General features: G+C 38.3%; 1 protein-coding gene across 3 annotated transcripts in view; it reads right to left on the reverse strand.

Annotated features, from left to right (window-relative positions):
- Positions 1–775: 775 nt before the first annotated feature.
- FAM184A (family with sequence similarity 184 member A) overlaps positions 776–15,681 on the reverse strand; it is a 122,071-nt gene continuing 107,165 nt past the window's right edge. Inside the window, exons 15-18 of one of the 3 annotated variants that reach the window (XM_072408823.1) lie at positions 11,822–11,939; positions 11,440–11,544; positions 3,662–3,861; positions 777–1,586 (exon numbers count right to left, since the gene is read on the reverse strand). In XM_072408823.1, coding sequence (XP_072264924.1) covers positions 1,505–1,586; positions 3,662–3,861; positions 11,440–11,544; positions 11,822–11,939 — 505 coding nt within the window. In that variant the 3' untranslated portion in view covers positions 777–1,504. Of the gene's footprint in view, positions 1,587–3,661; positions 3,862–11,439; positions 11,545–11,821; positions 11,940–15,681 lie in introns of all 3 variants that reach the window. The other 2 variants (XM_072408824.1, XM_072408825.1) reach the window with 2 other exon arrangements.

Here is a 15,681-nt window from a genome sequence, read left to right on the forward strand (position 1 = left end):
AATTGAATTCTCCATGGCACCAAGGAGGATATGGTTATTATTATTTTCTAGCATTTATATATTCTGACATAATATTAATGTCCCTACCATAGTCATTTGTCATTAACACAGTCTAAGGTCAAATTGGGGGGGAAACCGGAGTACCTGTAGGAAACCCACACAAACACGGGGAGAACCTGCAAACTCCATGAAGACAGTGCCCTGGCCGAGATTTGAACCTGGGAGCCAGTGCTTTAAACGCCAAAGTGCTAACCTTGAAGATATGTGTGTCTATGGATCTCCTGTTCACTAACCACAAAATAGCAAAAAATAACTCATGTTGAAAATTGTATCCATGTTCCTCATAGTTTTCCAATGTCAGTAAAAAAAAGACTGCCCATGTTTTCTTTAGTTTCTGCAGCATATGAAATTTGTATAGGATGACTAAATTTTAACTGTAAAAAGTGTCTTGGTACTTGATAGAAACTTTGCCACTTTGTCTGTTCATGTTAAAGTGACAGCCACTTGGGTGCTAAACTCAATAAAATTCACTTTCCCTATCTTTCCACCAGAGCCCTGGAGTAATAACTGTATCTTCCTGGGGAATGACTGACCTCCTTCCATGATGCTGTGTTCACGAGAATCTGAGGAAGGGAGTAATATGGGGTTTGACTCCCAGCTCGATCATAGTGTAATTGGAGCATAGTGAAGTTGGGTATATGTGGGTCGGTGAGATGTGCTACAACAAAATTCAATCACTTTGACCTGAATTTATGCTCCAAGTTGAGATATTTGTGTTTTAGGAAATGTACACAAAATTAGAAGAGACATAAAATATAAACACATACATTTTCTTAATAACAATCTCAAACATAATTCTTATAGGAAAAATATTTTTTTATATATATGTATATATAATAAGAGTGACTTCCATAGGAAATAACACACTGGGGTTAAGGGTTCATGGTCGTTACAAGAGGAGTACAATTGCCATACATAGTATATACATACCAATCAGAAGCTGAGAATCTGACTCCAGGCACATTGTTATTTTCTGGTGTCAAACTATGAAATTTGTTAAAACTGAAATAAAACTAAACACTTTCACCTTGTGGCTAGATCCTTTGAGAAGGCAATTCATTAAAATCAGTGCAATGTATTGTGACAGATCACTGCAGCACTGAGACAATTATATGGTGAATTACCAGGCAAAAAACACAAAAACTTAACAGGGAAGGAGGTAGCACAGTTATCCTACAAAATTATTAGTTTTTTTTTTTTTAGTATGGAAACATAGCTCACAAAAAGTGCTACCATGAGTACTATAGACTGAAATAAAATCAAAATACAGTGTTTCTGAACAGTGCATTTCCAACTGGCGACTAAGACTCTCGCTCACAGTGTTTAACAGACAGTATTTACGGCAAAGCTTGGTCACATAAGGATTTGTCAAAATCATGCTTGTACAAACAGTCCACATCAAAGCTGTGCCACAATAGAAAGAGAGATAATCAATTACAGTCTCTTAAAAAGTAAAGTATCGGGCAAACCATTCCTGGCGTTGCGGGTCTGGTGATACCACCGGTGAAGTCTCATTCTGGGGAGGGCTATATCCCAGAAAGAAAGAAGAGACACATTACAAAGCATACAGGGTAAATACATGATGCACAGGAGCTGCAAGAAGGCAGAATTAGTCACAATCTGCAAGCACAAAGAACAAGCCAAAATCCATACTGCTTCTTTTCCTTTAGATTGTCCTTGTGTGACACCTTTGCACATCCACTACATTGTAATACATCAGCAGCACAGGCTACCATAGGTCAGGAAATTCCTTTACAATAGATAAAATGAAAGTATGTAATTGGTCATTACTCCTAAATGCATTTGGTCGGTTTTTAAGCCCTCTTTTAGTCTCCTTTTATTTAGTACAATCATTTGTGAGAAGTATTATTACCAGAGCCACGTTCCACAGGAATGTGCTGAACAAGCACTGTATACTTCTCATCTGCTAAGCACAAAACACATTTATTTATCAGACTAAGGACATTTAGTTCACTGGTAATACCCCGGTTATGTCATGCAGTTATTATTCATAAGACACTTGAAACAACAAATAAGTAGATTTATGTGGGGTTGAATGGAAGTGCTCATTTACATGTGCAACTGTACTGTGTTACATGGGAAGGAACTGCATGTTATTACTGAGGGTCCACTTAACAAAAGTTAACTATACAACATACCATTGTATATAAAGAAGCACACATGGACAATTCATTGGAGGACTTTATAATGTACACATGCAAAATATTTATTTAGGAAACATTTATATCCATGCTCAAAAAAAATATGCACCATTGGAATAGATACAACTTAAGCATGTATATGGTGTATTCAGAATTCTTTCCTGTATTTTTATAGAAAACTTCTATGTGTATACAATTTATACATAATATAAATATAATTCGATTTACGTATGAAAAACTTTAGCTATGAGACATATTTTACACTGAAAAATAACATTTAACTATGTAGTGTGCCTTTTCCATCCAAATACTACTGTTCCCTAGTGCAGTGTGTGTAAACCAGGGTTCTGTGGATCCCTAGGGTTTTTTCAGAGGTTGCCTCTCGGCTCAGTTACCATTGACATCAATGATATTTTGGGCTATTTGTAAGGTCAGCATTCTTCCCACTGACAACCATAGTAAGGTACCATGAGCTGTTGATATTGTTATAATTGTCAGGTGTTCCTCTTTGTTAAAAAGGTTGAGAAAGGTCTGGTGGTTAATGAATAAGGTAATATACTTATCTTATTCCTTACTCTGCCGGGCCAAATATATTGTGCACATTTGCTGTATAAAATTGCATTTTCCCAACATCTAGATTGCTAAATGTGTGAAGTATATTTATTTATTTAGGTTTTGGATAGAGTGGTCAAGGATTAGAACCCTTGACATCCATTTTTTGGGGCCAACCCATGTTCGGTTAAACAAAGGTTTACCAGGAAGAAAAAAGGGAGAAAGCTGAAACACGGATAGATTGTCTCTTAAAAATTTGTGTCTGCATTGCTGTTGCAGATTTACTCTCACCTGCAATTCTATTGCCACCAGGTCAGGGCTACATTATAGGGATGTCTTCAGAAAAAAAAAGCTAAATTTGAAAAATGTGCTTAGATGTAACTTTACTCCTCTAAATATGCCCCCCCCCAAAATATTGCAATTTGAAATTCATCACTTATTCAGAAGTATTTTTAAAAAATTATATGAGGTAATATGTTTGTCAACAGTTGGTTTTAAAGCATTCATGTGATAAATATTTTTTCCTAAACTCACACTTATGTAAGATGAGTGGAAGGATAACTCCCAGGATATACATTTAATTATACTAGATAATATAGGAAAGAAAACTCAAGACCAGTAACATGCAGATAAAATGGTTTCACATAAATATGTATACAGACATGCGTGGGCATTGCAAGTGCAAAAAAATGGAAACAGAAGGATGACAAAATGCAACAAACTTTGAATACTATACATTACTCTTAGCAAACACTGACATAGGTACACTACATGCTCAAAAAAGGAGCACTATAAAGAGGTTGCAGAAGCCATATAAAATAATTCAAGGCTGTAGCTGCAGTTCAGCACTCTCAAGACCAGTGACAGGCTGGCGAGGCAGTGCTCACCTCAAAAAGGTCTTGGCCTCTTTGGGTGGTACAGGCTGTGGCAGAGGCTTGCTGCTGTTGAACTCAATATCGTGGATGGGTGAGTTTGGAATGGGCTCCAGGCGTGTAGGGTGTCCGTTTCCCATTAGGGCAGTCTCCACTGCGTTTAGGTTAGGGGAACTCACAAACCTGTTTGTAGACTTATCATTCTTCTTCTTTTGCTGTTATAAAAACAAGTGAGGCATTTAAAACTACACCAAAGTTGTCTTAGTGTGTGTATATGTGTGTAGTTAAAAAAAACAACATTTTACAAGCAGAAATAGGAAGTTGTGGTACATTTTTGATTTTCTGATGGAAGTTAACCCACCCATTAAATTCTATATTTCTTGAAGGATCTATTCTGGTACAGTGCAACACTTACAACAGACAGGTTTTGGGACCAGTTCTGGATATTCTTCTGTCATAAACATTTTACTATATTTACTATAAAATGTTTACTATAATTAATTCATAACATAAATTATGTAAAATATGACATTTTAAATGCCTTAGGGCAGGGGTCGGCAACCTGCGGCTCGCGAGCCACATGCGGCTCTTTGGATGTGAAGCTGCGGCTCTTTAGTTCAGTCCGTCAGAAGCTATTCTATCTCTCAGCCACTATCTATCTCTCAGCCTGGCTTTTCACCGAACCCCTCCCCCTTGACACGCGTCCTCATTGTCTTCAGTCCGTCGGAAGCTCTCGAGTGTCACGGGGGAGGGGTGCAGTGAAAAGCCAGGCTGAGAGATAGATAGTGGCTGAGAGATAGAATAGCTTCAGACAGACTGAACTAAAGAGCCGCAGCTTCACAAAAAGCCAGGCTGAGAGATATAGATATAGACATAGATAGTGGCTGAGAGATAGAATCGGTGCCTAAAGGTATCTATATTTCTACAATAAAATACAAAAGTGGGCAGTTTAGCAACAATGCATGGAAAATCAAAATGTTTGTACCTGTTTCACCATTACAGAATTCTGAGGAAAATGAAATGTCATCTAATGTTATCCAAACTTTCTAAAACCATGCAAAGCTAACGCTCCCATTGAATTTGTTTGCTCAATTGTTTGTTATTGAAGTACAAGTTAGTGTTGTAAGTAAATGTTTAATTGTTTTAATTTTTTACTTAAATATTAAGTAATTATCTAATAATGCCATATATATTTTCTAATTTGTTGTGAAAAACACTACTTATATATGAATAAATAGATATTTTTTCTTATGAATAAATAGATTAGTTTTTTTTTATTAAAAAACTTTATTTATGCGAGTACTATTTATTGTTGGCAAGAAAAAATTTTGTGGCTCTTTAAAAACTTTGAAATTTTGTAAATTGTAATTTTTGACTCTTCCGACTCAAAAGGTTGCAGACCCCTGCCTTAGGGCCTTTAAATCTATTGCGGGTCCTGTTGCTTTTTAAAGTGTCAGTTTTCTGCCCCATTATGATAAACATGGTTCCCTGCAATAAACTAGAGACAAAATACAGTAGCTCTTTGGTAACAGGTCTTTGGTAAAATCAGCCCTGAGAGAAGGCTTTAAGCTGTGCCTTCAAATGAGTGCTTATATTTAGCTTATTACACGAAGAATGATAATATAATGTACCCCTCTAATAACCCCGATACTCCCACTATATTTATTTTAAAAATACACTCATGACATTGGTGTAAAAATTCCAGCTTCCCTGTAATTTGTAAAAGTCTGTACAGAGAAGAGGGAGCATAATAGGTTGGGTGTGCAAGTTTAAATTATTGAGTTTTAGCCTGGTAAGAAACAAAATACCAAAAGAAGCCTACTACTACTTGCTTGTTTGGAAGTGTAAGCAAGTCCTCCAAAAAGTAAAGTCCAAGGCTGCAGCTGAGAAACTGCAGGAATGTTCTGGGTTGACCTGGAGGTAAGATAAATGTAAGACCGGCAGCTTATTCCGTCAGCTGTCTGTTGTAACCAAGATCTGAATAAAAAAATTCCTCCCCCAGGGTCCACCTTGCCCCTATTCCATCCTACTCTGCTGTGGGTGGCCCACGCTGTACTCACAATTCAGGACTATTGGTCCTGCATTGTAAGGGATGACATAAGTACCTGCAGGACAGAGCAGCTTATAGAAGAGGCTGCAGTGGACCAGCTGCACAGAGAAGAAGCCTACAAAAGTAAATACATAAGATTTTTACATTCACCTTGGACCTAAGGAAGTATTTAGGACATGCAATGCAGGGATAGCCTACCTGGAAGTGTATTGTTTTATTTTCCCTGGAGTTAGGCTTTAAAACATTTCTGGACATTAACTAGATCTCTCAATCTTTATAATAAAAGAAAACATGGTACAAATTATCTAAATGGATTATGGAGGTTGTAAGTCTATACAGGTTTCCTTGATGTTTGAACTTTTACAATTACAAGAATAGAATAACTTTAGCACATAATGAATATACACTAGACCAGGGGTAGGCAAACTCGAACCTTTAGGCCAGATATGGCCTAGCCAGTATTCCGTCCCGGCCTAATGCCTCCCTGGTCGATCAGGCCTAATCCTGGCTGGCAGGGTTGGCAACCCGCTGCTCCGGAGCTGCATGCGGCTCTTGAGCCTCCTTGTTATGCTTCCCTTCCCTATTCACCGCGGCCGGCGTTAACACTTCCGCTGCCGGGGTAAGGGGACATTCCCTCTCTTGCGTATGCATTGCAGAGGAGAGGGATTACCTTTCAGGAGGGTTCCCTCTCCTCCGTATGCATTGCGGAGGAGAGGAATTTCCCTTCAGGGGCGTTCTTGGTGGGGGGGCGGAGCCATCAGAGCGGGACTCGAGAGAGAGTCCGGCCTAGTGTGCCTTCTTGACCTCCTAATATGGCCTATGAGCCAAAAAAGTTTGCTGACCCCTGCACTAGACATACAATTCATTTTTTTGAAGCAGAAGCACTGATAAAAGCTTTAGGTTTAGGGACATGACAGTAATTAAGAGAATGTAGAGCTCTAAATTTTTAATTACATATCTATCTCCAGGTGCAAGATGCTAAAAATAGAGTAGCATATATTTTACCTTAGTGATTGTAACTGTAAAGCAAATTAAAATGTTACATTGCACACTATGTTAGCAGTTCTACCTGCAGTTAACGCAAAGATTTGTCTACAAAAGCTCTTGAGCTCAACTGAGCATTCCTTCTCATTACCCGCAGAGTTGAAAGAGACAAATTACTCCAATGTTTAGTTCACTGATTCCTCAACTGGGTACTTAACTTATTAGGAAGCAATTCTTCAGCAGTTCAAGATGCAACTAATTGAAGACAAAGGGCTTAAGAGTAAAGACAGTTATTGCTCTCAGGCATGAATAGGGACCCTTTATTATTAGCATGTATACATGTTATAATAAATACTTGCTAAACCTGGCAGGTTTGCTAACATAACTAGAAGACTGCAAATAGGCAAGAAGGTTGGATGCACTGGATTATTACAATTTTGTGGCATACCGGGATATTTGGGAAACAAAAATATTGATTGATGTGAAGATATTCTGTATGCATATATGGGTGTTTTTATGTGCATGCAATTGTTTTTTTTAATATTTAGATAAAGTGGTTTATACTTAAAGCTAAATATATTAATTTGTTGTTATAGTTATATTGGAATATTGGAAAATGGGTTAAAAACTCATCACCTTTTTATTGCTGCTTTTGATTAGGAGAATTTTGCTCCAACGTTCTGCGATGTGGACAGTAATAAAAGCATTTTTTTCAGTAATGTTTGATAGTTACATAGTAGGTTAGGTTGAAAAAAGACAACGGTCCATCAAGTTCAACCACAAGGCAAAAAAAAAAATATCCCAGATATAAAACCCCATAAGAAATAGTTGGTCCAGAGGAAGGCAATCCTGGTACAATTTCCTTCAACAGGGGAAAAACAATTCCTTCCTGATTCAGTGAGGCAATCGGATGTTCCCTGGATCAACAGTCACTGGTATTTTTACTTGAAAGCCTTAATACCCAGTTATATTCTGTGCTTCTAGAAAAACATCCAGCAATCTATAGTAGGAACCACATACCTTGCCAGGAACCACTGGTACCTTGCCAGTGACTAAAGAGTAGAAATAATGGCTGTGAAATAACTGAGCTCAGCTCTTTGAGGACATGTGGATGTAATCCATCTGGTCCTGGTGCTTTGTCAACCCTAATTTTCCCCAGCTGTTTCTTTATCATATCAATTCTGAGCCATTGTGACTCATTTAAGGCAGTAACATTGCTATTATGAATTTGGACTTGAGCTCTGCCATTTTCCTTTGTGTACACAGAGCTGAAAAAAGTGTTTAGTAAATCTGCCTTGTCTTTATCCCCAGTTACCAACCCAGCGACATCCTTTAATGTTCACATGCTCAGATCTGATCTTTTTGCTATTTAAAAATTTGAAAAATTTTGGGGGGGGTTTGCCTTACTTTCCTTTGCAATCTGTCTTTCATTTTGAAGTTTTGCACATTTTATCTCCTTTTTACATCTTTTGTTATATTCTTTATAGTTTTCAAATGATGAAGGTGATCCTTCATTTTTATATTTTTGGAATGCCCTTTTCTTGTTATGGACAGCATTTTAACATCAGCTGTGAGCCACATAGGTTTTAGTTTTAGCCTCCTAAACTTATTACCCATTGGAATATATTTTTCAGTGTGCTTTTGTAGAACAGACTTGAAAAATTCACACTTCTGTTCTGTGTTCTTTGAGGACAATATTGTCTCCCAGTCCAAGTCACAGAGAGCCGCCCTTAATAATGGAAAATTTGCTCTCTTAAAATTAAAGGTTTTTACTTTCTTTCCTGTTTTTGCTTCCTGTTTACAGCTTACATTAAATGAAATCATATTATGGTCACTGCTACCCATATTCTGTTTTATATGCACATTTGTTATAAGCTCTGCATTGTTAGAAAGAACTAGGTCCAGCGGAGTATCATTTCTAGTTGGGGCTTCTATAAACTGTACCATAAAATAATCTTGTATTAGATGCACAAATTTCCTCCCTTTTGCTGTCCCTGTAGTACCATTACTCCTGTCAATGACAGGGTAGTTGATATCTCCCATGAATAAAACACTTCCACTTTTTGCTGCTTTTTCTATCTGTGCTAGTAGTTGATTTTCTATTTCTTTAGCACTGGGTGGCCTATAGCAGACTCCAATCAATAATTGTGTGTTATTCAACCCCACATTCAACTCCACCCATAATGCCTCAACCTCATCGCTTGTTCCATCCGCAATTTCTTCTTTCACATTCACTTTTAGATCATCTCTCACATACAGACAGACACCACCACCCTTTCGTTTGACTCTGTCTTTATGAAAGAGAGTATACCCAGGAATATTGACAGCCCAGTCATGCGAAGAACAAAGCCAGGATTCAGCAATACCAACTAAGTCAAAATCCTCCTCACTCATTATTGCTTCCAACTCCCCTATCTTGTTTGCTAGACTTCTAGCATTGGTGAACAGGCTCTTTAAACTATTGCTGCTTTTACCATCGCTGTTTGCCAAATCCTTGTGTTTTTTAGTACAATTAGTACTGAACAATCCAATGTTTGCTTGTAACATGGGAAGCTCCTTACAATTATCCATAATCTTCCCCCTACCTAACCCCAATCCACTCTCCACTAGTGTCTGACCCGACTTACCTTTCCGCCACCTTATTTAACTGTCCCACCCCCCTCTGTTCTAGTTTAAATATCCCTCCACCATTCCCCTAAATCTTTCTCCTAGCACAGCAGACCCCTTTTACTTTAGGTGCAAATCATCCCTGGCATACAGGTTTTACCCCAATGAAAAGTCAGCCCAGTGCTCTATGAACCCAAACCCTTCCCTTTTGCAACAGGACTTAAGCCATGCATTTAGCTGCCTAAGCTTCCTCTGCCTTTCCTGTGTTGTGCATGGCACAGGCAATATTCCAGAGAACAAAGCCTTGGAGGTCCTTTTCTTCACCTTGAAACCTTCCATCTATATTGTCATTGGTTCCAACATGAACCAAGACAACTGGGTTCTGTCCAGACCCTCCCAGTAGTTTGTCCACTCGGTCCACCACATGTCGAACCCTGGCACCAAAGAGATAGCAAACCATTCGGTTGAAGGGAACCGGGCGACAAACTTTTCTATCCGTCCTCTTGATCATAGAATTCCGTATGACAACCAATTGTCTTTTCCTTTCTGCGTTTCTCTCCCCACCACTACTAGATGTGCTGCTCTCCTGGCTGTTAGGGGTAGCAGTAACATCTTGAGTTCCCACCACTGGGTCTGCCACCTGCACATCTTCACATAACTTTGCAAAGTTGGGGTGCTCAAACACAGGGCTGGCCTTCCTTTTCTGGGTGCCCCTACCACTCCCTCTAGTTACATTAACCCAACTCCCGACATGTTCATCCTGACTAACCTCTCCACCCTCCAAATCTAAGCCATAAACTGCCATTAGGAGTCCCTTCTTAAGGTGATCCAGTGATTTCAGTGTTGCAATGCGCTTTTCCAGCTCTCCAATGCGAAATACCAGAAAGGCGACTTGCTCACATTTGTCACAGCAGTATTCACCTAGGAGCTATTGCTCCATTTGTGCATACATGTGGCAGACTGTGCACTGAACCAAACCTTACACCTTGTTACCAATCATTTTCCCAGTTACAATTTTTGTTTACAAGGAGTTATTAAAGGCTACTTACAGTTTGTGGTTACTATAAGGATTTAACTCCTGTTTTTTCCAACTCCACTAGATCAGAGCCACTTGTTTCACAAGCCAAGTGTGAGCAAGCTCAAGGTGAGTCCCCCAGGAACTTAAATCACCTGTGAAGCCTTGACCACTCCCCCTTAGAGGTCAGCAAGAAAAAAACTGTTTAAAGCAAAACTGACAGTAAAGCAAACACAACCCAACAGTCAAACAGACACAACTCCCAAATGCACAATATCAGAGTTTTTTCCAGCTCCACTTGATCAAAGAGCTACTTGTTTCCCTAGAAACACTTGTAGTGCCTAGAATCTCTGTCTGCCTCCTTGTCAAAAGGGTAAAGGATATCAGAACCCAAGAACAACATATAAATGTATTATATTATATCACACCAGTTCTGAGATGGGGTGGCTGCAGAAGGCTTTATTTTTTTTCCAAGGACAACTTTAACGTGTGAAAAATACCTGCAGATCCTGAAAAACGTAATATCCTGTTCGCTTTATGTCATATTAATGAAAGCACAAATGTTATCTTCCTTCTGTAAAACAATATTTTCCCTCCCAGTTTATTGGAAATGGACAAGGGCAGTCATGGTTGAAGTCAAGCCTAGCTAACATCCAATGCTTCTTTTGTGGAATGAATAGATGCCAAGAAACCGGATCATGTTTTTTACAGGATCACAAGGTAAATGTGAAGGAAAAAGGCTAAACAAAAAATCGAATGCATCCATCACATCCAAGGACAGGTAAGTTGCAATATATTACATTCTTTTTTTGGATTAGGATAGGCTTAAATAGCAATTTTATTCACTAATATGATCCTATATCCATTATTACACCTGAATGGTGAAAGGTGCTTTTCCAAGTATCATTTTAAAAATGACATTAGCTTAAATTACTTCTATATCCTAAACACACATTTGCATTACATTTTATTACTAAAAAGGACTGTGGGAGATTTATTTATCCGTTGTACTTGCCAAAACACTGTCCTATCTGTGGACACTAATTTAAAAAAGGCATTTAGAGAAAATAGATTTAGATGTGCAAATTTAGAAGAAAAACACAAGTTGATATATGTTGTGTATGCTGGTATAAGTACCTTTACTAGAGGATTGATAACGCCAACATTGGGACTTGCATTAAACACTTTGTTGAAGTTGGTCTCTCGGTTGACTAATTCCAGTTGATAGAATTTCTTGTCTTCCTGTAAAAAGAAAAAGGTTATTCTGACTGTGCTTCTTTCACGCAGCTTTGCACGTCCAGATAATTGCTTTCAAACACTTCACCTATTAATATTTTAAGCACAAATTGTTCGTTTGTAAATGCCGTTTTGTTTAATAATTGATTAAATCAGTTATAATTTATGAACTTTTGAGTATTTAAAGATCACTGAATTGTTAATGCCAATGGGTCTCAGGGGTTGGTTTGCTAAAGATTTGGAAATTGTTTTGTTAAAGGGAGAAAACACTGAATGTGCTCACAATTAGTTTCTTGATAAGTTGATCCCGTTCAGCAACCATGTCCTTTAATTCAGAAATAACCTGAAGATCCTCTGGCCTGGGCTCTCTGTTCTGGTATTTTTCCTCCATTTCTGTTAACCTTGGGTTAAAAAAAACATGGTTTTATGGTTTTAAATAATTCTCTTCTAAATGTATTATCTGAAAAATAAAGACAATATTTAAATACTATCATATTATATATAAATAATAGTATTATTATTATATTAATACATATCTAATAATAAAACAGAGATTTATGCACTGATAGAGAAAACAATATAATCCATGTACAAGGGATTCATTAAAACATGTCACGCTTGGAGAGACAGGACCGCTAGGGGGCGCTACGGCTTGCACAGAGGTGGTTTGAGGCCTGAGAAGGTCTTCTCCAGAGCCTATGATGGTGAAGATGTTGTGCTGCTAGTTACTGCCAGGTCGTGGTCCTTGGGCACACCAGGGTGGGTAATATGATACACAGTACCAAATCACAAAACAGAAGGATAGTGGAGGAAGGCCGGGGTCGAGGCAGGCAGTAAGCAAGAGAGGTCAGGTCACACGCCAGGGGTCAATTACCAGACATCCAGGAGACAGACAGCGGTGACGCAGGGGCCACTGCGGACACAGGGAACAAAGGAGACACTGGAAGCAACAGGAGGTGACACAGGAATATCCACAGATAGACAGGAACACAGGGAAGTTGCTTGGGAACCAACAGACTGGATAACAAGGGGTTAACGCTGGAGCTGGACAGAGGAAACACTGAATTAGCCAACAGGTGTACAGGAACTAGTTCAACAGAACTAGAGCCTCGGCACCAATGGAGATACGTTGCACAAACACTGTGCAGTGTGTGAGCTAGCTAATTAGCCAGGGATGATTAACCTCCTGGGCGGTAACCCCGAGTGTGACTCGGGGTAGAAAAAAGAAGCTGAAAGCGGTAACCCCGAGTCACACTCGGGGTAGGTAAACCTATGGGAAAAAATAGTAAATGGAGTCTTACTTGATCTTCTGGGATTCCGCGTCGTCTCTTGCGTCTTCTCTCTTCCTTCTTCCTCCGGCGTCTTCTGCACTTGATGAGTCACTTGGAAATTCCCGGTGATGTCGGTGTGTGCGTACGTTACCGGTGGGGCGGGGTGGGAAATTCACAAATTCATTTGTATTGCATTCAATACAAAATAACTGCATTGAATGCAATAGAGTGGATTTATATGTGTAAAAGCACTACATTGTCTTGCATGATCATTAATTTTACAGCATATTATATAAGTACATTATTTATTTATTTTTTAATTTAAAAAAAAAAAAAAAAAATTATTTTATTATTTAATTATTTTAATTTATTTGGGTATTTAAAATTATTTATTGTATTATTTTGACATGATTTTGTGTTTCCAACTTTTTTTATACTCATAGTAATTTTATACTGTAAAATACATTTTTGTCAAAAACAATGTACCGCTTTTAGACATATAAATCCAGACAGAAATGAACCACCCAGGAGGTTAAGAGGCTGTTTCCTGATTGGCCGGCAAAGCTGATAAAGCATGTTAGCGTAGGCATGCCCAGAGTCAGAACTGCCCGCATGCGCAGAAGAGATGCGTTTGCGCTTTAGCAAGGAAGAGGTAAGTCTGAGAAAACATGTATCTGTGTCCTTTAGATGTAAATTAGAGAAGGTGGTTATATTCTTCTGGTCTATCAAAACATTCAGCCAGTCCCTGTATTAAGCATAAATAGAAAAGACAGACAGGTAGAAGGGGTTTTTTTGGCTATCTTTTTGAAACGCTATTAAACAGCATTGGTATCACACAGGGTACAGTGCAAAATACAGTAGTATAGACTTTCTAGTTTCCAAACTCCCCAGGTTTTATTAGGGCCTGGTTGGGATATTGAGCTAGACATAAATTACTACTGAGTTGTATGTGACAAATTATCGAGTCCATCAGAGAAATGATGAGTTACTTGATAATTAGTTAGGTAAAGTCGTTTGTGTTTCTTTAATCCTGATGCATTTCACCTTACTGGCTTCTTCAGGGGAGCTTGAGACGGACAAACTATTGTGATTATTTTTCAGGGAGTGTAGGAACTGCAGTGGTTGTGTAGGTAGAATGCAGCAAGAAACCTAAGCGATCTATGTTGAGAATAGGGCTTGGCTTAATCAAAGACTTGTTCCACTGCAGTATCTGCCAAGGAAGAAGACTCTTGTTGGTGTACTTAAGTTAAACTCATTTTCAGAAAAAAGTTACTGATGAGGAAGAAAGTCTTCTCTTAGAGGGAAAGAAATTCCTTTCTAGTGATATGGAAAGATGGTTGGAGTGGCAGCCAGAGCACAGCCCGGCTGGGCAATGTATTCCGCTTTAAACCCCCCCCCCCAAAAAAAAATAAAAACTAGAGAGTTGCCGCAAGCGAGAGTTTAGCATGAACCTGGGCAGTCCAGCTTCCCTAATTAAAATATAGTTCAAAATAGGCTCTAAATCTTTGTCAAATGGTAATCTGCACTAGTCTGTTGAATGATAGAGAGTAGTGGAGTGACAAACAACTTTTCTGGGAGTTGTAGTCTATTATATGTGTATGCATTCTTCCCATATGACTTCCAGCACCTATGTGACATAAAAACAGTTATGCTTCAATAGGTGTAATCTGATGCTTGGGAATCATAGGGAAACCTAAATATTAAACAACCTCAGAATTGTCTGCAGAAAAAAGTAACATACTGAGATACATGGTTATGAACGATCAACAAAGGTCTCCAAACTGTATAGGCAAGAATTTTCTTAGTAGATGGGATTTTGGGAAAGTCAACCAGGTGGTAAAAACACCTGTCCAATATCACAATATCAATGTCCTTACCTTCTAGGGATATAGGGATATATATAACCATGACAAACCCTGGTGAATGAGAGACAAGTAGAAACTGACAACCAATGAAGTATTCCAAAAATTTTGAATTTTTACAGTGGCCATACAATGAAGATACTTTGGCAACATTCAATTCTTCTTTGCATTTAGCTCTATTCAATGAGGTGCTTGCTGTGGAAAGCCTGTCTCACTTGTACAAAATGTAATCTAGAAGAAACATAATGCCTGCCAGCAGGTGTCTCAACTCTAATGTCTAAAGTATTGCTCTTCTGTATTTTCTATATGCAATATGAAGAGATCTGTCAACATTATGCTTCCATTTCTTGACAGCCTTTTTAATGGACAGTAATCCATTTAATTTTTCACAACATACTAACAGCAGATAATCATTCATAAGCATAATGATAAAATTTGAAAAACTGAAAAGTAGTACACACATTGCTGCCACAACAAAATATTAAAGTAAATAATTATACAGATCACTGTGAGATACAAAAGTGTGTTTCAATTAGGTTGGTTTTAGGCTGTTCATAATTAGATGGATAAAACCAGATTTCATATTTTCTTCAGGTAGTCAATGCAAGCTCCCCTATCTAGCTCTACTTTACATTTCCTGGCTCAGTAACAATTATTTGGGATGTCCAGAAGCATTATGAATAAGGATACACCTTCTATGTTATTCAGCCTAGAATTCTATATTAAATCAGATGTTCTTGCATTTTGTTAAATCTACAAAGAAATATGAGCTGGTCATATTGAAAGGGATCCCTCCTATTGCGTGCTACTTCCTCCTCCTCTTGGATTGTAAGTAGTGTTGATGTTCGAATTCGGGTTGTCCCTATATTCAAACCGAATATGGCTGTTCGAATTCGGGTAGACCCGACCCGAAAAACACGGGATTTGACAGCAAAAATTCGGAAGGAAAAAAAAAATTTTTTTTTTCTTAAATTATTTATTTTGTATGTGTTTTTTATTTTAAACTTGTT

The sequence above is a fragment of the Pyxicephalus adspersus genome, chromosome 4 (assembly GCF_032062135.1).
Source record: "Pyxicephalus adspersus chromosome 4, UCB_Pads_2.0, whole genome shotgun sequence".
Taxonomy (NCBI): Eukaryota; Metazoa; Chordata; class Amphibia; order Anura; family Pyxicephalidae; genus Pyxicephalus; species Pyxicephalus adspersus.